We start from the raw sequence: 20,302 nt of genomic DNA, 5'->3' as shown, positions 1-20,302 counted from the left end.
GTCGGGGGCTGCATCAACTGGCTCCCAGAAGCCACGGCATGGCCTGGCTCCGGCTCCTAAGCGCTCCAATGGGAGCTGCAGGCTTTTATTTGCAAGGTTTTTAGTACTTCAGGATTGTTCACACCCTTTCCCCCATATTTTTCTTGTTAGAGATGAAGTTGCAGCTTAGCATCACTTTGATTTGTGTTTCCTCCTCATTCAATGCTGGGCCAAGTACTTTTCAATGAAGTTATACAATCTAGTTCAGAGGTGGGCAAACTATGGCCCCCAGGACCGTCCTGCCCCTGGCCCAGGAGGCTCGCCCCCAGGGCCTCCCCTGCTGTCCCCCCATCCAGCCTCAGCTCACTGCGCTGCCAGCATAATGCTCTGGGCAGCAGGGCTGCAGAGTCCGGCCTGACTCAGTGCTCTGTGCTGCAGGGCACGGATGCCTGTCCTGGTGCAGCCGCACCGCCAGGCACCGGTGCTCCAGGCAGCGCAGTAATGGGGCAGGGGAGTTTGGGGGGTGGTCAGGGGCCGGGGGTGTGGATAGGGGTCAGGGCGGTCAGAGGGTGGGGAACAGGGGGGTTGAATGGAGGCGGGGGTCATGGGGGGCAGTCAGGAAGGTGTGGGGTTGGATGGGGCGGCGGGGGGCAGCTAGGGGCAGGGGTGCTGGGGGCAGTCAGGGGACAGGGGTCCCGGAGGGGCAGTCAGGAAGGAGGGGGGGTTGGATGGGCCAGCAGCAGACAGTTAGGGACGGGGGGTCTGGGGGCAGTCAGGGAGAAAGGGTGGTTGGATGGGGCAGGAGTCCCAGGGGGGCAGTCAGGAAGGGAGGCGAGGAAGCAGTTAGGGGCAGGAGTCCCCAGGGGGCTGTCAGGGAACAAGGGGGGTTGGATGGGGCAGGAATCCAGGGGGGGCATCAGGGGGTCAGACAAGGGGTGAGGGCCAGGCCATGCCTGGCTGTTTTGGGAGGCACAGCCTCCCCTAACCGGCCCTCCATACAATTTCAGAAACCCGATGCAGCCCTCAGGCCAAATGTTTACCCGTCCCTGATCTAGTCAGAAGTTCATTCACCAGAGCCCCTCTCCATCAGATTTTGTGCTTTCATCAGAAGAAAGGGGTTGCTTCCCCACTTCAGTTTTCTAACAAAACGAATGACAAGCTTTCTACAGCCAATGCCAGCAAAGGGAGATCTTTCCCTCCACAGGAGCTAGGAATAGTTCAGGCAGGATAGACTGTGAAAATTGCAAGAAGTGATAGAGGAACCATGGTGTCAGTAAAACCAGCGAAGCTATTTCATGGCCTGAAAGAAGTAGTTAGGTACAGTCAGTGGAAAGGGGTGGCATTTAGCATTGTATGAGTACGAACAGGCAGATATGGTGCAAGTACGTAACTAAACAATAGGCAACAGAGCATGCATTGCTTGGATGGTGGCACATTATACCTGAGGCATCACAAAGACTAGTTTCACCGACCTGCGAGGTGCACATAGGACATCCGCAAAACATTTGCATTAGAAGTTTGCCCTTTGTCAGTGTGTTGTGCTTCTGAGAACATAAAACGCTCCCTGGGCCATTCTGCTGAAGTTTGACCCAGGCATCCGAGAAAGCTGAGTGGGATTGGTTGTCGTTCTAGACATGGCTGGAGTCAGAGGCTTCAGATGTTTATTTATATAAATGATGTGTTTTTTTTCATGATCTATCCTACCCCAGCTCCTACGCCATTGGTTACCCTGCCTGAATTATGAGCGGGAATCTCACTAGAAAGGGACTCTGTGTACTTTTGTTTGATTCAGCATTCGAAAAACACACACGTCTACATTGCCCCCCAAATGCCCAGAAAAATGTCTCGAGCAATATGCCCTAAATTACATGACAATTCTTATTTCACTCATTTCTAATTTAAGGACAGAATTTTGGAAAGAACCATTTACTTTCCCCTTCTGGAACAATGGGGATATCCAGAAGTTCCCCAAAGCACCGCCGAGGGTGGTTGTCCTACTGGAATTTTTTAGTCACATCCCCTTTCAGTACTGAGCAGTCAAGTGTGTCCCACTGGGAGCAGGTACGTGGCTATGGCATCACGGGCAAGGCCCAAGTGGCCAATCCCAATATGGCTTTGGAGAGTCCAGGCCTAAAGTTGCATGCCAATCAACAGCTGGCCTACAAAAAGGTGAATTTCCAAAAGGGCATGAGTGGCACGAGTACTCCAGCCTTCAGCTTCGCTCATAAGTGAAGGCCCCTCCACAGTTATAGGGACTGGAGCGGTCATCAAATTGCTAAAAAACACATTATTCTTTATTTTGTCCTCTAGGAACCAGTCAGCCAGTGGCTTCTCAGAGGGACTCATTAGTTTTGCACTTGCATGAAGAAGGAAGGGAGGGCAACAAATAAGCCCTTGGGGATCCATTAAATACAATTCACTAAATAAAACAGAGTGCAAAGGAATACCTAGAGGAGAAGAAAAGAGCTGATGACAAAGCCTAGTCCTAGAATGAGCATGAGATTTCTTTATTAAAATGCTCTAGCTGCATAGCAGCTGTTTTTGTCAAGTGCCACGGGTGTTAGGGAAGTGTCTAAGGTGGCATATACATTATACAGGGCGTTGAATGGGTCTGGGAAAAAAACCCTCTGGGCTACAAAGATGGTTTTTATTACAGTAGAAAGTTTGGGCCCAGGTGGCCTAGTCATGTATGGAAATCGGCATGTCCTACCCTTTCCTCCACGGCCTCCTCCTGCAGCATTTTTCAAATGTTATGTTTTTATGCAAGCTACTTTTCAAAACTTCACTCTTGCTCTGGGCTCAAGGCCAGATCGCCTCAGCCCACAGAAGAGCATGGGGGAAGAGGTCCCCACCTCTGCTCCCACCGTTCTGTCCCTAGCCTCCCTTCAGTGGTTCCACCTTCTGCAGCAGGTTTTCCTCCCTGAAATGCTGGTGGGAATATCTAGTGACATGCACATTCAGCTCCCCGCACAGAGGAGCTCGCAATCCCCTCCCTGACCCTCTCCAAGGGAGCAAGGAGGCAGCAAAATAAACCCCGGTTCAGGGCAAGCTCAAGAATGGCAACACAGATCCATTTCCTTGTGCCAGAGTGTCTCTGAAAGAGCCCCTGGATTCAGAGCTGGGCATAAGCAACACCTTTGAACTGTCACGTCAGTACTTTTTAAGCCAGGGAAACTGAGAAACATTTAGTTCTTCCTGTTCCTGCTTTTTTATTGCCATAAAAATAGGATCTCACTTTCCCATGAGTTTACCCTCTCCACTTGCTTCTGCCTCTGAAATCATTTCTCAGGTGTTTTGAGAAGGATTACAAAGCCAAAAATGGCAGGGATAGGTGAACCAACCCAAACTTCTAACACCCACAGTTCAAACTGAACTGGGCTAAAGCCTCCAAGTTCAGTTCCCCTTTTTATTTATTTCCATACTTCCTTTAGCCAAAAGCACCAGCACCAGGAAAGGCCTCCATCATGGCATTCTGCACCACCTCCTTTGTTGGAAAGATTTCCAGCCTGACTTTTAGACCCCAGTGGTTCAGGTAAGGATCAGATCTTTTAGGAAATTTCAGCTAGGACTACAACTGTAGATGAGGAAAAGGAGAAACCAGAGCAGCTAAATTTCCATAGAACAGAGACCATGGATGTACCCCTGGAAAAAAAAATACTGGAGACACACGATAAAGTCTGTAAACAGGACTGTCTCTGCCAGGAAACAGTTCTCAGCTTCGAAAGACACAGCAGCAACATTTGGTAATTATCCAGTCCAAAGCATACACATTCTACAACTTCATTCTGGAGATGCCAGGGCCCCAGAAAGCAGATGCTGATTCTGGAAATCAGTGTAGGTCTCATAACATCACTTGAAGAAAGGTTTCTGGAGAGATTTGGGGAGCATATTTTCTTTACCCAACTGGTAACACATTGTCTACTTTGGAGCACGGGGAATTCCCTTCTTCGGAACAGCTAATTAACTCAGAGTGGTTTAGCATACACTGGCTCCAAGATATGGTGAACCAGAACCAGGAACAGACTTCCTAGAAATGTCACACTGAGAAGGGAGACCAGGACATAGCGACCAATGAAGAAGGTGTCCACGATCTGAGGAGAGTGGAAAGGTCACAAATTACACAACAACATTTCCTTCTTTATCACTGTTAACAAAAGCCCTACTGCAGGTACCATGGCAATTTGACCAGTTCACTGTAGAATAGTAAGTAAGTGTTCTCTGGGGGCTGAGAGATGGTGTACCAGGTAGTAAAAAATAGAACAGAATAGAACTTTTGGCCTTTTGAAAAGGAAAAGCCAGCCAAGATAAAAGTAGCAGCTCCATGCAGGCAGGCAGGGATGGGGTACACTCCTTCCCAAATGTGCCACCTCTCAGCAGGATTTCTCCGATAAAGGCAGGCTGCTCTGCCTAACCCGCTGGCGGGGTCGCTGCTGAGTAACAAAGGGGATGTCTTCTCCCACTAGAGCTGTGTGTGCCAACTCCAAAGCAGGATGAAATTCAAACCCTGTTCTGCTGAATACCAACTCACAGTGCTAGCATTTGACCCACAGAGCTGCCATCCTATTATTTTAAATTTAATAGGTTCACATGAGACACATTCATGGTAGTACTCACACTGAATTTCTCTGTTGGTTCTGATTACTGGACAGTGGCTCAAATGCTACCACTTGTGAGTGGGTTTATATAATAGGTTCCTATTCCCATCCTGTTTCAAGCTTAGTTCTAAGGCGAGAATTAAGCTGAGCCATGAAGCAGCAAGGTACCTACTATTTAGATGAATGAGAAAGTGTTTAATCATGGAGTGGAGCCCAATTCTGCATTCCTTGGACCCAAACTTCAATAGAATTCAGTAGGAATCTAAGGTGAACCAGAGTGCAGAATCTGATCCATGAGGTTCAAAATAGCCCTGAGTTAACCATGCTCAGCTCACTAGAATAACATGTGGCCGTGAGTCATGACAGCGAGACAAGAGCTGAAATCTTGTCCAGCAATTATTTCCCTGAAGTCAACCAGTTGTTTCATGAACTCCATGTCACACAGCTGCTTCTTCCAGAATACTAGTCACTGATCTTTATATTTATGGGCATTGATATAAGGCACCACTGTGCTTACAGAGGATACATGGCAGGAAAAGAATATCTGATTATTTAGTGAAGATGCAGACACAGAAGGCAGACAAAATGATAGTGAGAAACACCAACCAGAAAGCCCAGGATTATGAAATCATCCTTTGAGCTTCTGGGATTGCTTATAACAAAGGTGAGTATTATGAAACAGTGTTAACACAAGCTTGACCTTGGCTCTGCTACAGAACAAGTCTCTTGAGGGTGACATGTTTGCTCGTCCAACACTTTCACTTTTTAATTAGCCAATTAGCAGGCTTTGAGCATAGAAAGCCCAGGCCATGTATTATTGATATCGTATTGAACTAGGCTGCTTCAGGGGCAAGTCCTGGAGATCCTGTAAATGAGCATTTATTCTGCTGGCTTGTCGAACATGTACACTATAACCTATTTCCACCACGGCCCTTGATCTCAGTTCCAAGTTTTACTTGGAGCAAGGCAATTCACATGCATGGGGGAGGGGGAGGGGCGGAGGAGGAGGGGAGGAAAAAAAAAAAAAAAGAACCTCTCATACCACACTGTGACACTCCGTACCTTGGGGAAACGCCCTACACCACCATGTTCATTCTTTAATATGATTGTGTGGTACACAATGCAAAGTTTGTCATGGTAGGTGTCTTTGGAAGGCTCATGACACACTGAGCATTGTTGTTACAGTAATGTTATAGGTTGTAATTTCATGTATATAGTTATGAGGCTGAAAACGTGTCCTCATAGCTTAAAACAAGCCCAGGCAAAAACTCTCCAGGAGCAGAGGGGCAGTTCATAGATATTAAAGGTCAGAAGGGACCATCATGATCATCTAGTCCGACATCCTGCACAACACAGGCCACAGAATCTCACCCACCCACTCCTGCGATAAACCTCTCATCTATGTCTGAGCTATTGAAGTCCTCAAATCATGGTTTAAAGACTTCAAGGTGCAGAGAATCCTCCAGCAAGTGACCCGTGCCCCATGCTACAGAGGAAGGCAAAAAAGCCCCAGGCTTCTTCCAGTCTGTCCTGGAGGAAAATTCCTTCCTGACCCTAAATATGGTGATCAGTTCACACCTCATCAGGGCATGCATGGGACAAACCCAGCCCAGCCTCACAGGAACAAAGGACACTGGCCTAGGCAGCAACAAAGGATCTGTTGGACTCTCGAGGGAGTCACCCCCCTTCCCTTGGTCAGTTTGGGGCTATGATGAGGTAATGCTCACCTGACTCTGAAGGGGGAGGGGGGGGCAAAGCCAGGAGGGAAGAAAAGACATGATAAAAGGGAGAGACGTTTGCCATGCTGGCTCTCTCTTCCAACTCCATCTACAGACACCACCACCAAGCAACTGAAGCGCTGATCAAAGGGGAGAGCCTGGCTGAAGGGCAACCAGCCAGTCTGTGATGAGAACATCTAAGTTTGTAAGGGCACTGAAAGTGTTAAGATCAACTTAGAATGTGTTTTGCTTTTATTTCATTTGCCCAAATCGGACTTCTTGTGCTTTGACTTATAATCACTTTAAATCTATCTTTTGTAGTTAATAAATTTGTTTATTCTACATGAAGCAGTGCATTGGTTTGAAGCATATCAGAGACTCCCCTTGGGATAACAAGCCTGATATATATCAATTTATTTGTTAAATTGACGAACTCATATAAGCTTGCAGCATCCAGCGGGCATAACTGGACACTGCAAGACGGAGGTTCCTAGGATTGTGTCTGGGACCGCAGATACTGGCTAGTGTCATTCGGTTGCACAGTCCAAGCAGTGCTGGCCAAAAGTGCTCGCTCACGTAGCTGGGAGCTGCTTACAGGGTAGACGCTGTCTGAATAGCCCAGGAGTGGGGGTTCTCAGAGCAGAGCAAGGCAAGGCTGGCTCCCAGAGTCGAGGATTGGAGTGACCTACCAGATCATCAGTCCAGGTAACACCAGGGGAACGTCACACATACCACACAACTCAATATTTAGAAAAGTGAGTATCATTCCTCTGCACGCTAATAATGGAATATGGGAAAGAGCACTTTGGTATCCAAAGCCCCAAACACCTACAGAAGGGCTGGGAGATGTAGAGCAAGAATAAGACAAACACAGAAAGCAGCATGGTGTGAGCAGGAGTCAAGAGAATCCACCATCTAAACTATGGCCAACAGAGACTAAGCTCTTAGGAAGGTGAAAGGACACCAATCGGGCTCTGAGACAGAAGGCAAGTGGAATTAGGGGTAAATGATTGAGAAAGTCAGTGGAGGGTCAGGCAGGGTGCTGAATGCAGGACTCTTTGCCAAGTGATTATTACTCTATAATGCTCAAAAGTGTGCTGGGTGCTGCAAGGAAGGCAAAGAAAGGTATGGTCCCTGAACCAAAGCATTTGCAGTCTAACTTAGAAATGTGAGCAAGAAGCAATGGAGGCAGCTTGAACTCCCAGAAACCAAGCAAAATTCTGAGGCCAGGCAGGCTGCACTGTGCAACAAGCAAGAGACAGAGGGGTTTTGAGGCAAGCCACCTTGGAGTGCAGAGCCTTGGAGGAAGGCTCACCAAAGAACTAACTGCCTGCATCCTCCAGTCAAACAACCAGTATCCTGCCAGAGGAAAACCAAGGAGGAACAGAAAATTTCCCTTGGAAGGTACTTGTCTTCCAACTGCAGAAGAACAGGGTGAACATTCCTCAAGCTCTGAGAGTTCCTCAAGGACACAGGAAATCACAGTGCTAAGAAAGGGCTTTTTAATCACTGGGACAAAGTCAGGTGTGTGATAATAAAGGAACCACAGGATCATTACTAAGAGTCCAGCTCACAAACCTTTTGGTGAAAACTGTGGTATGAGAATCTGTCAGTACCCACAAACTAGGACACTGTAGGAAAAACTCAAGTGCAATCTGCTGTAGAGGCCTATCTTCCAGCTGCATTCCCAGGCAAGCCCAGCAAAACAGGAGAACTAAGAGCTGCAGTGTGTGAGTGAAAAGATGGTGTAAAGAGTGAGGAATTTAAATCATTAGTACTGGGAAACCTTTGGCAAGAAGGAGAACAAGCCCAGAAAGGGCATTCGCTGATGGACCCAACAGGGAGCCAGATTACTGGTAATGAAGACTCTGATTGACTCTTCTGGAAGCAGTTGACATGCAAGTGAAACTGTATTTTAGCAGGGGCAGGATTACAATTGCCCCAGAAGAAGGGCAGATGGGGGATACAAAGAAGCACTCTAGCAGGGTAACAGTGACAGGAAAGAGAATGAGAAAAGCTCACAGACTGAAGTATTATGGGATTATCAAAATTGTAAATCTCTTGCACTATAAATGGGATTTTTACAGCAATTTACAGATGCAGAGCAAGCCAGATTTCCTGCCCTGAAGATTTTAAGCTAACGCAAAGACCAGACACAGACAGTATGGGGAATATTACTCGTGAGGAGGCAAATGAAATACCAAAAGAGGAGAGAGCACTGAAGTTTAGTGGCTAAGATGATGAAGATTGTTCTACATGGGGCCAGAGGGCAGCCTGATGGAAGGTGAAAAGATCAAAGTTGAAGAAAGAGACAAAGGAGGAGAGAGAAAAGGTTGTGAGTTGCCGAAGGAGCACATGAGGGAAGATGTGGCAAGAGAACAGGAGCCACAGCAGAATTAAAAAAAGTATGTGAGGGTGTGTGTATGGTGGGGAGGGAATGTGAAACATGGCAGGAGGAGGAGGAGATGACTTTAGCAGAGGCGTTCTGAGTACATGGAGTGTAGAAAGAGATGACGGGAGAGGTACAGTACTCAAGGCAGGAGCCAAGCAAGGGCTCTAGCAGGGTTTGAGCAGTGAGGTGATGGCGAGGCATGGGTGGGCTCTGATTAAAAGAGTGACAAATGCCTCTACCTCAGGGTCAGTTAATCAGGGAGCAAGAACTGTCCTGGGAGAACGCAAAAACTTTCCTGCATACTAGAAAGATGGCAAGACACTGCAGCTCCTGACTAGAAACTATACTGCACGAATAGGCTAGGCCACCAAAGCACTGCACAAAAAGAGTTCCAATCCTGACTAAGGACTTCTGGGGAAAGGAACTAGGAGGTAGGATCCATAGGGATGCAAATACCCTTACAAACTGGTATGTCTACACTACGAAATTAGGTCGAATTTATAGAAGTTGTTTTTTTAGAAATCGGTTTTATATATTCGAGTGTGCACATCCCCACAGAAAATGCTCTAAGTGCATTAAGTGCATTAACTCAGCGGAGTGCTTCCACAGTACCGAGGCTAGAGAGTCGACTTCCGGAGTGTTGCACTGTGGGTAGCTATCCCACAGTTCCCACAGTCTCCGCTGCCCATTGGAATTCTGGGTTGAAATCCCAATGCCTGATGGGGCTAAAACATTGTCGCGGGTGGTTCTGGGTACATATCGTCAGGCCCCCGTTCCCTCCCTCCCTCCGTGAAAGCAAGGGCAGACAATCGTTTTGCGCCTTTTTTCCTGAGTTACCTGTGCAGACGCCATACCACAGCAAGCATGGAGCCCACTCAGCTCACTGTCACCGTATGTCTCCCGGGTGCTGGCAGACGCGGTACTGCATTGCTACACAGCAGCAGCAACCCATTGCCTTGTGGCAGCAGACGGTGCAATAGGACTGGTAGCCGTCATTGTCATGTCCGAGGTGCTCCTGGTCACCTCTGTGAGGTTGATCAGGAGAGCCTGGGCAGACATGGGTGCAGGGACTAAATCTGGAGTGACTTGATCAGGTCATTCTCTTTAGTCCTGCAGTCAGTCCTATTGAACCATCTTATGCTAAGCAGGCAGGTGATATAGATTGCTAGCAGTCCTATTGTACCATCTTCTGCCGAGCAGCCATGAGATGTGGATGGCATGCAGTCCTTCTGCACCGTCTGCTGCCAGCCAAATATGTAAAAGATAGATGGAGTGTATCAAAACAAGAAATAGACCAGATTTGTTTTGTACTCATTTGCAACCCCCCCTCCCCCGTCTAGGGGACTCATTCCTCTAGGTCACACTGCAGTCACTCACAGAGAAGGTGCAGCGAGGTAAATCTAGCCATGTATCAGAGGCCAGACTAACCTCCTTGTTACAATAAGAACAATAACTTAGGTGCACCATTTCTTATTGGAACCCTCCGTGAAGTCCTGCCTGAAATATTCCTTGATGTAAAGCCACCCCCTTTGTTGATTTTAACTCCCTGTAAGCCAACCCTGTAAGCCATGTCGTCAGTCACCCCTCCCTGCGTCAGAGCAACGGCAAACAATCGTGCATCTGAGTTGAGAGTGCTGTCCAGAGCAGTCACAATGGAGCACTCTAGGATAGCTCCCGGAGGCCAATACCGTCGAATTGTGTCTACAGTACCCCAAATTCGACCTGGCAAGGCCGATTTAAGCGCTAATCCACTTGTCAGGGGTGGAGTAAGGAAATCGATTTTAAGAGCCCTTTAAGTCGAAATAAAGGGCTTCATCGTGTGGACAGGTGCAGGTTTACATCGATTTAACGCTGCTAAATTCGACCTAAAGTCCTAGTGTAGACCAGGGCTAAGAATACAAGCTGAACTGTCAAATGCAAGAATTCCAGAATACAGTAGTTTGGGTTACTCCAGATCAAAACAGGGATTGAGAGAGTCAGAATGGACACTATAGTAGTGATGTGCTCCCAATATCATAACAAGGGACTCCCACAAAGTTTTCCTTCTTGGTGTGTGATAAACCCTGTGTCCCTAGCACGTACATGCTGCAGAGATGAGAGGTAGGGGACTCAGGATGCTCATATAGCCACAGCTGCAAATAGCACTCACTTCAGATGGTCAGCAGACTGCAGCCCATCCTATTGGGCACAGACCTGGCTACAGGGATCCATGCTTTTGTGCACTTCCAGTTTGATCACTGCAGCTCATTGTACCTAGGAATGAAGCCACATACCCTGAGAAAGCTGAAGCTGACATGTAACCCTGTAGCACATCTGCTCAGAAAGAAAGGCTGCTGTGAAGATAATGTCCCAAAGCTACTCCTGAGGGCATTCTGTGCAAAACATTTAAAAATACTGCGAGTTTTATTTGTCAATAAATACATGCGGAGGCTCCAGCATGGCAGATGGAAATGGTAAAATTATCAATAATAATGCAGAAAAAGCAAGTATGGGGGGGGGGGGGAAACCAGATGATATAGTCTCATCATATGGTGTTGACAACACTCTTTCCATTCCACTAGTATCTTTGAAGAATGTTAAACAGAAGTTACTAAAATCAGTAGGTCCAGATAATTTGCATCCAAGAGTTTTGAAAGAACTAGCTGAGCAGCTCACTAGACCATTAACATAGCTTTTCAATAAGCTTTAGAGAACTGGGGAAGTTCCAGAAGACTTAAAGAAAGCAAACATTGTGCCAATTTTTAAAGAGGGTAAACAGGATGACCCGAATAATTATAGGCCTATCAGCCTCACACTGAGAGTCTCTGGATTAAGTTTAGAAGTATGAGCAACACGGGTGATGTTGTGGTGGGAGTCTACTATAGACCACCGGACCAGGGGGATGAGGTGGACGAGGCTTTCTTCCAGCAACTCACAGAAGTTACTAGATCGCACGCCCTGGTTCTCAAGGGAGACTTCAATCACCCTGATATCTGCTGGGAGAGTAATACAGCGGTGCACAGACAATCCAAGAAGTTTTTGGAAAATGTAGGGGACAATTTCCTGGTGCAAGTGCTGAAGGAACCAACTAGGGGCAGAGCTCTTCTTGACCTGGTGCTCACAAACCGGGAAGAATTAGTAGGGGAAGCAAAAGTGGATGGGAACTTGGGAAGCAGTGACCATGAGATGGTCGAGTTCAGGATCCTGACACAAGCAAGAAAGGAAAGCAGCAGAATACGGACCCTGGACTTCAGTTCCCTGAGGGAGTCAAAGTCTGCTTTTCTGATGGGCAAGATCTCCTGGGAGAATAACATGAGGGGGAAAGGAGTCCAGGAGAGCTGGCTGTATTTTAAAGAATCCTTACTGAGATTACAGGGACAAACCATCCCGATGTGTAGAAAAAAAAATAGTAAATATGGCAGGCGACCAGCTTGGCTTAACAGTGAAATCCTTGCTGATCTTAAATACAAAAAAGAAGCTTACAAGAAGTGGAAGATTGGACAAATGACCAGTGATGAGTATAAAAATATTGCTCAGGCATGCAGGAGTGAAATCAGGAAGGCCAAATCACACCTGGAGTTGCAGCTAGCAAGAGATGTTAAGAGTAACAAGAAGGGTTTCTTCAGTTATGTTAGCAACAAGAAGAAAGTCAAGGAAAGCATGGGCCCCTTACTGAATGAGGGAGGCAAGCTAGTGACAGAGGATGTGGAAAAAGCTAATGTACTCAATGCTTTTTTTGCCTGTCTTCACGAACAAGGTCAGCTCCCAGACTACTGCACTGGGCAGCACAGCATGGGGAGGAGGTGACCAGCCCTCTGTGGAGAAAGAAGTGGTTCGGGACTATTTAGAAAAGCTGGACGAGCACAAGTCCATGGGGCCGGATGCGTTGCATCCGAGAGTGCTAAAGGAGTTGGCGGATGTGATTGCAGAGCCATTGGCCATTATCTTTGAAAACTCATGGCAATCGGGGGAAGTCCCGGACAACTGGAAAAAGGCTAATGTAGTGCCCATCTTTAAAAAAGGGAAGAAGGAGGATCCTGGGAACTACAGGCCAGTCAGCCTCACCTCAGTCCCTGGAAAAATCATGGAGCAGGTCCTCAAGGAATCAATTCTGAAGCACTTGGAGGAGAGGAAAGTGATCAGGAACAGCGATCATGGATTCACCAAGGGCAAGTCATGCCTGACTAATCTAATTGCCTTCTATGATGAGATAACTGGTTTTGTGGATGAAGGGAAAGCGGTGGACGTGTTGTTCCTTGACTTTAGCAAAGCTTTTGACACCGTCTCCCACAGTATTCTTGCCAGCAAGTTAAAGAAGTATGGGCTGGATGAATGGACTATAAGGTGGATAGAAAGCTGGCTAGATTGTCGGGCTCAATGGGTAGTGATCAATGGCTCCATGTCTAGTTGGCAGCCGGTATCAAGTGGAGTGCCCCAAGGGTCGGTCCTGGGGCCGGTTTTGTTCAGTATCTTCATTAATGATCTGGAGGATCGTGTGGATTGCACCCTCAGCAAGTTCGCAGATGACACTAAACTGGGAGGAGAGGTAGATACGCTGGAGGGTAGGGATAGGCTACAGAGGGACCTAGACAAATTGGAGGATTGGGCCAAAAGAAATCTGATGAGGTTCAACAAGGACAAGTGCAGAGTCCTGCACTTAGGACGGAAGAATCCCATGCACTGCTACAGACTAGGGACCGAATGGCTCGGCAGCAGTTCTGCAGAAAAGGACCTAGGTGTTACAGTGGACGAGAAGCTGGATATGAGTCAACAGCGTGCCCTTGTTGCCAAGAAGGCCAATGGCATTTTGGGATGTATAAGTAGGGGCACTGCCAGCAGATCAAGGGACGTGATTGTTTCCCTCTATTCGACACTGGTGAGGCCTCATCTGGAGTACTGTGTCCAGTTTTGGGCCCCACACTACAAGAAGGATGTGGAAAAATTGGAAAACGTCCACCGGAGGACAACAAAAATGATTAGGGGACTGAAACACATGACTTATGAGGAGAGGCTGAGGGAACAGGGGATGTTTAGTCTACGGAAGAGAAGAATGAGGGGGGATTTGATAGCTGCTTTCAACTACCTGAAAGGGGGTTCCAAAGAGGATGGCTCTAGACTGTTCTCAGTGGTAGCAGATGACAGAACAAGGAGTAATGGTCTCAAGTTGCAGTGGGGGAGATTTAGGTTAGATATTAGGAAAAGCTTTTTCAGTAGGAGGGTGGTGAAACACTGGAATGCGTTACCTAGGGAGGTGGTAGAATCTCCTTCCTTAGAAGTTTTTAAGGTCAGGCTTGACAAATCCCTGGCTGGGATGATTTAATTGGAGATCGGTCCTGCTTTGAGCAGGGGGTTGGACTAGATGACCTCCTGAGGTACCTTCCAACCCTGATATTCTATGACCCTGGGTAAGATAATGGAGCAGCTGATAAGGGACTTGATTAATAAAGACCAAAAGGAATGTAATGGAATTAATATGAATCAGTGTGGGTTTATGGAAAATAGACCCTATCAAACTAACTTGATTTTTTTTTTTTTTTATGAGAACACAAGTTTGCTTGATAAAGGTAATAGTGTTGACCTAACAGACTTGGAACTGCTCAACATTCTGATTAAAAAATTAGAATAGAAAATTAATATGGCACTCATTAAATGGATTAAAAACTGGTTAACTGCAAACTTAACTATAACTGTAAACAAGGAATTGTCACAAACAGGTTTGTTTCCACTGGGGTCCTACAGGGCTCAGTTCTTGGTCCTATGCTATTTAACATTTTTATCAATGACCTGGAAAAATCAAAATCATCACTGATAAAGTTTGTAGATGACACAAAAATTGGGTGTGCACTAATTAATGAAGAGGACAAGTCATGGATGCAGAGCTATCCGCATCACTTGGTAAAATGGACACAGGCAAACAATATGCATTTAATACAGCTAAATGTAAATGTATACATCTAGGAACAAAGAATGTAGGCCATACGTACAGGATGAGGGACTCAATCCTGGGAACCAGTGACTCTGAAAAAGATTTGGGGGTTGTAGTGGACAGTCAACTGAACACGAGCTCCCAGTGTGGCACTGTGGCCAAAAGAGCTAATGAGACCCTTGGATTTATAAATAGGGGAAACTCGAATAGAAGTAGAGAGGTTATTTTACCACTGTACTTGGCATTGGTGTGACTGATGCTGAAATACTGTGTCCGGTTCTGGTGTCCACAATTCAAGAAGGATGGTGATACATTGAAGAGGGTTCAGAGAAGAGCCACAAGAATGATTACAGGATTAGAAAACACGCTGTATGGTGATAAACTCAAGGAGCTCAATCTGTTTAGTTTAACAAAGAGAAGGCGGAGGGGTGACTTGATCACAATCTACAAGTACCTACATGGGGAAACAAATACTTAATAAAGAACTCCTCTTCTGTCTAGCTGAGAAAGGTATAACATGATTCAATGGCTGAAAGTTAAAGCTAGATAAATTCAGACTGTGCGAGTAATTTCACTATGCGGGTAATTAGCCATTGGAACAGTGTACCAAGGGTCGTAGTAGACTCTCCATGATGACAATTTTAAAATCAAGATTGGATTTTTTTTTTTTTTTTTAAAAACACCAGCTCTAGGTATTATCTGGGGGAAGTTTTATGGCCTGTGCTATACAGGAGGTTTGATTAGATAATCATAATGATCCCTTCTGGTCTTAGAATCTATGAACTCCCATTCATCCATGTCAGAAAATGACTCACTGTGGACAGCAGGTTGCTCGCCTCTGGGCAGTGGCAGGACCCAGCTGGTTCCACCCATAGAGAAGCCTTTGGCATCATGGAACAGACAAGGGGGTCCTAACCACCCCACTCTACTTGTGCCTCTTGCTCAGGCTCCAAAGGGGTGCAGCCAGCCAGGTATCTAGGGCAGGGTAGCAGAGAGGAGAGCTGGCAGAGAGTCACCAGTGGTCAAAGAAGGGAGGAGAGAGAAAGCAGCAAGCTGCTGCTGAGGCTGGGCTGAGCTTCCATCCCCCGTATCTGAATACAAGGGACTCCCTGCACACTCTCTCCATTGCTATCCTGCCCTGTCCTGGACACCTGGTCAGCCACAGCCCCACGTCCCCTGACAACCTCATTCCACCCCCACCCTGTTTGAAAGCCAATGGCCTAAATTGAATAAGGTGCAACCACCAGGACAACGAGCCTGAAATGGGGAAAAGAAACCATGAATTTACCTTCATTTCTGTAGCTGGTGCTGGGAACTCACTGGCACGAGGGAAAAGTAACAGAACCAACATAACGATCACAGCAGAGAAGAAAACCATAATGACAGAGAATCTGAGGAAAGAATTGGACAGGAAGAATCCCACTATTAGGTCTCCCAGCCACACAGCTCCTTTTATAAATGAGACATTGACACTGCTCACATTTTGTCCATACCACATCAAACAAACCAATATCCCCATATCCCTCTTCTCGGCCTAACCCCAGCCCAGGTATTTAGTGCAGCCACAGGACTCCAAAAAAAGCAGCCCTCACAAATTCAAAAGAATTCTACTCTTCTTTTGTCCTTCCCATTAAGATATAAAGTGCCAACATACTGAAATGAAAGATAGTAATTCCCCATAAATCAGACACTGGTAGTGAAGCAGTACCCAGAAAATCTGATTTTCAAAACCACTTAGGGCAACTGGTCATACAATTTCCACTTGATCCCCTAGGCAGCACTGAAAATCTCAGACTTGTAGCGTAAGGTTTGAATTGGATGTTTTGCTGGAGCCTGGTACAGGATAGTCTCTGTACTGCCTACCCATAAGAGCACCGGGAAATAGTTACATTTGCTTGAATCAATCATTTTAATTATTTATGCGACTTTCATGGGGGGAATCTTGGCTCAGTGAGCAAAGACTTAAAAAACAGATGAGTCTCTTAGTCAATCAGCATCCTGTCCCACAACCACACATGGGCTTTAGAGTGACAAGCTCCTGAAGTGATTTAATCTTCAGTGCTGCAACAAAAAGACAAATGGGAAAGGCCAAGCCCTGGAAAAGTGCCTTTAGGAATGAAATAAATATATATATATGACAGTTCACACCCAAAATCCACCAATAATCCTTCCCACCCTACTTGGTATGTACAAGTACTCTACACACTGTAGCACTCTATGGAGAGCGGGTAGACTACAAATGAGCTGGTTAGTGTTTATGGACTCAATCTAACTCCCTCTTAAATTAATGAGAGTCTGCTATTAACAGGAGATTAAAATGGATCCTATTCAAGCTGTGAGGAATTAAAGAAACAGTGCCCTAAAATCCAGATGTACTAGGACAGTCAGGCATTTCACTTCTAATAACTTTAGCTTTCTTTATCCAGAAGGCTACATCTCCTTACCTTGCAAGACCGGAGGTCCTGGATAACAGCATGCAGAGCAGCAACATCAAGACACAGAGCAGCGCTAAAATAAATACTCCTGGCCCCACCCCAAGCACAGTGCCAGCCATTCTGGAGGAAAGAGAAAGCATCAGCAAACCTGCTTCAGCTGGCCTTCCTCAATCACACAGAGGATAGATTTTTCTGCAGGTTCCATTTTTAAAACATGTAACTATTCAAAAATAAAAACAAATACTTTAACACTAACAAACTAAGTGCAGAGAACAACCTGGGAAACTAACTATCATCTCCTCAGGCTAGTAATTTCATCTGGCAATTATTCTTCAGGTAATGCTATGTGAAGACACTGGAAGTATAAGAACAAGGAGATTTGTTTGTTTTAGGACTATTTGTTAACTATATTCTATTTACCCAAATTCCTGCTCCAATTCCAGCTTCATATGGACTTTTTAAAAAATAAATGTATATTCTAAACTGTTACGTAGTGTTGTGTGTATTATGAAATGCATTCCACCCAAGAGTATATCTTGGTGAAGTGATCCTGGTGTATAGTTTGTATACCATTTGTTAAATATGTACAACATTTTGGGAGCCAGCTAAATGAAAGGTGCTACATAAATAAAGGTTATTAGTACAAAAGAGTTGATGCACAGTACATCAGCCGAATACACTAAGGGAGTTTACATGCTGTGTATTATTTTATGTATGCTTTCAAATTTAGGTGAACTACCTTTCACTGATGACAGCTGGCAGTTAGAATGATTAATGTTTAAATATCTAGTAACCTCTTCTACTACAAGCTGAGACACCAACTCTTTCACCCACCAAGGAGAGCTACTAACGGGCTAGGATTCACCCACAGTCCATCTGCACGGTAGGAAAATAGTCCTGGTCATTTCCCCTCGCACAGAAATGACTTGGAGTTTCCAGGCACCCAGAAGCGGTCCGACTGGCCCCCGCAGGCCGGACCCAGCCCGTGGGACGATTCTGTCCGGACCGGGCGGCAGCATTTTGCTCTACAACGGGGTCCCGCACACGGGCGGGGCTTCGCAGCTGCCGCAAGGTCGCAGCAGGCGGCTGCAGCATTTGCCTGGAGCAGCGCGGCCCAGGCCCCGGCGGGGGAGGCCAGGCCCCTCTACCGGCTCCTGGGCCGCCGGAGCCCACCCGGGAGGGCGCGCGGCCGCGTGCCGGGAGCCAGGGCTCCGCTGAGCCGCAGGACCCCCCCCCGGCAGATTCCTGCGCGGAGCCCGGGCGGGGCCGGGGCCGGGGCCGGGGGGGGGGGGGTGCGGGGCGCCGGGGGGCGGTGCGGGGGGCCGGGGCCGGGGGGCGGTGCGGGGGGCCGGGGGGCGGTGCGGGGGGCCGGGGCCGGGGGGCGGTGCGGGGGGCCGGGGCCGGGGGGCGGTGCGGGGGGCCGGGGCCGGGGGGCGGTGCGGGGGGCCGGGGCCGGGGGGCGGTGCGGGGGGCCGCGGACCCAGCCGTAACGCCTGGGGAGGATGGAGACCCAGCGAGCCGGGGGTGCAGCAGCCCCCCGGGGCCCACGGGCCGCGCTCCGCACGGGCTGCGGGCTCCCACCGTCCACTGGCCTCAGCTCACCCCACGCTCGGGGCCGCCTCAGCCGCGCCCCGCGCCCGGATCCAGCGCCTCAGAGCCGGCCGCGCGCGGGGCCTCACGGACACTCGAGGGGCCGGAGAAGCCCCGGCCTGGCCCTGGGGTCGGTCTCGCGGGCGGGGCGGCCCCGCCCGGGCCCAAGGCGTCGGCTCCTACCTGCGCCCGGGCCGGGCCCCGACACTGCGCTTTCCCCCGGCTGCTCGAGCTCACACGGCGGGGCGCCAAAGAGAGCCAATGGCAGATAAGCTTCTATTCCGGGCTGTAGCTGTGCACCAGTCAGCATCCCCCTCTCAGCAGCGCCTCGCTCTCCGCTTGCCGGCTCTTCGCGGCCGGTTTCCCCGGGCAACCAGCCGCCTCGCGCGTGTTGAAATGTGCCATCTGATTGGTTAGTGCTGGGCGCCAATCACTGTGGCCCGGTCCGCTGCGCCGTATCGCTATTGGTTACAGCAACTCTCCCCCCCACCACGTGATAGGCGGTCCGCGACTGAGGGCGGAACACGGCAGCTCGGCTCGCGGCGACGCCGGCCCCGCCTCCTCGTTCCGGGGCGGGAGAGTCGAGCTGGGCCCCGCCCCCGGCCGACGGTTCCTCGCGCCGGAGGGGCTCGTGCGGCGCCCCTGAGGAGCCCTGCGGGCTCGGGGGCGGCCGGGCACGTGGGCATCGGGTCCCGGCTGCCGTCCTGGATCCTCTCTCCTCTGAGATCCGCCTTCCCGCCCCTTCGCCTGAGGGGGAGGCTCCCCCGGTGCCCGGCCCGCGGGGTCCCCGGGCTTTCACGGGCAGCCGGCGCCCCAGGTCCCAGCCACCGCACTCGCTGTGTCGTGGTTGGGTTTAGCCCGGTCTCGTGGCTCGCGGGCTGAGGGACCCGCTTGTCCTCTGTGCCCCAGCGAGGCTGACGAAGCCCCGCCAATCCCTGTGTCTAGCCCTCAGACGGCGCCACAAAATGTGGGGGCCGCCCCCCTAGAGACGACCCCGCAGCCCGGGTCCGGCTCCCTGCGAATCTGTCCGCTCTCCTTCGCGTGCCTGAGCCCCTGACTGAAGGAACACCCCCCAGCCAGCCAGCCAGCCGCCGCCAGGTGGGTGAATCCCCCGGATGGGGGAGCCCCCTCGCTTGTCTGATACCATACAGCGTGAGGAATCTTCGCCCCCTGGTGCCCTATACCACCAGCCTGTTTGGAAAACTCCCCTGAGCAACGACCTTGACACGTTAAATCCCCATCCCGCTGCACCTCCCCTCCCTCACTAGGCCCCACCTCTACATACCCCCAAATTCTTCTTTTCACCTCCTTGAAGACCCCTCCCCCCACTCTCATCTTGTTCTTAAAAGGATACTGCTACTAACCAAATTACAAACACTAACAATATAATAAAATAGTTACAAACACATCAAAACTCATTTAGAAATAAGAAAAGGAGGACGTGTGGCACCTTAAAGACTAACCAATTTATTTGAGCATAAGCTTTCGTGAGGTAGAGCTCACTTCATCAGATGATGTATCCGATGAAGTGAGCTGTAGCTCACGAAAGCTTATGCTTATGCTCATGCCCAAATAAATGTGTGAGTCTCTAAGGTGCCACAAGTCCTCCTTTTCTTTTTGCGAATACAGACTAACACGGCTGCTGCTCTGAAACCTGTCATTTAGAAATGTTTTACAATAAAGACATT

The 20,302-nt window shown here is 48.7% G+C and overlaps 1 protein-coding gene across 3 annotated transcripts; it reads right to left on the bottom strand.

Annotated features, from left to right (window-relative positions):
* Positions 1 to 2,251: 2,251 nt before the first annotated feature.
* On the bottom strand, positions 2,252 to 19,153 carry TMEM218 (transmembrane protein 218). Of its 3 annotated transcripts, none has more exons than XM_084611887.1 (4): positions 18,798 to 19,153; positions 17,034 to 17,144; positions 15,878 to 15,980; positions 2,252 to 4,070 (listed from the first exon to the last, which is right to left on the bottom strand). In XM_084611887.1, the coding sequence occupies exons 2-4, from the start codon at positions 17,141 to 17,143 to the stop codon at positions 3,945 to 3,947; spliced, it is 339 nt and encodes a 112-aa protein (XP_084468013.1). In that variant the 5' UTR covers position 17,144; positions 18,798 to 19,153; the 3' UTR covers positions 2,252 to 3,944. The 3 variants fall into 3 exon arrangements, with proteins under 3 accessions (XP_084468013.1, XP_084468014.1, XP_084468015.1); XM_084611888.1 differs by lacking the exon at positions 18,798 to 19,153 and adding an exon at positions 18,627 to 18,786; XM_084611889.1 differs by lacking the exon at positions 18,798 to 19,153 and adding an exon at positions 17,859 to 18,214.
* Positions 19,154 to 20,302: the final 1,149 nt, after the last annotated feature.

Source organism: Lepidochelys olivacea, assembly GCF_965140295.1.
Source record: "Lepidochelys olivacea isolate rLepOli2 genome assembly, chromosome: 22".
Classification (NCBI taxonomy): domain Eukaryota; kingdom Metazoa; phylum Chordata; order Testudines; family Cheloniidae; genus Lepidochelys; species Lepidochelys olivacea.
The sequence above is the reverse complement of the archived record's forward strand: the minus strand, read 5'-3'. Positions and strand labels throughout refer to the sequence as shown.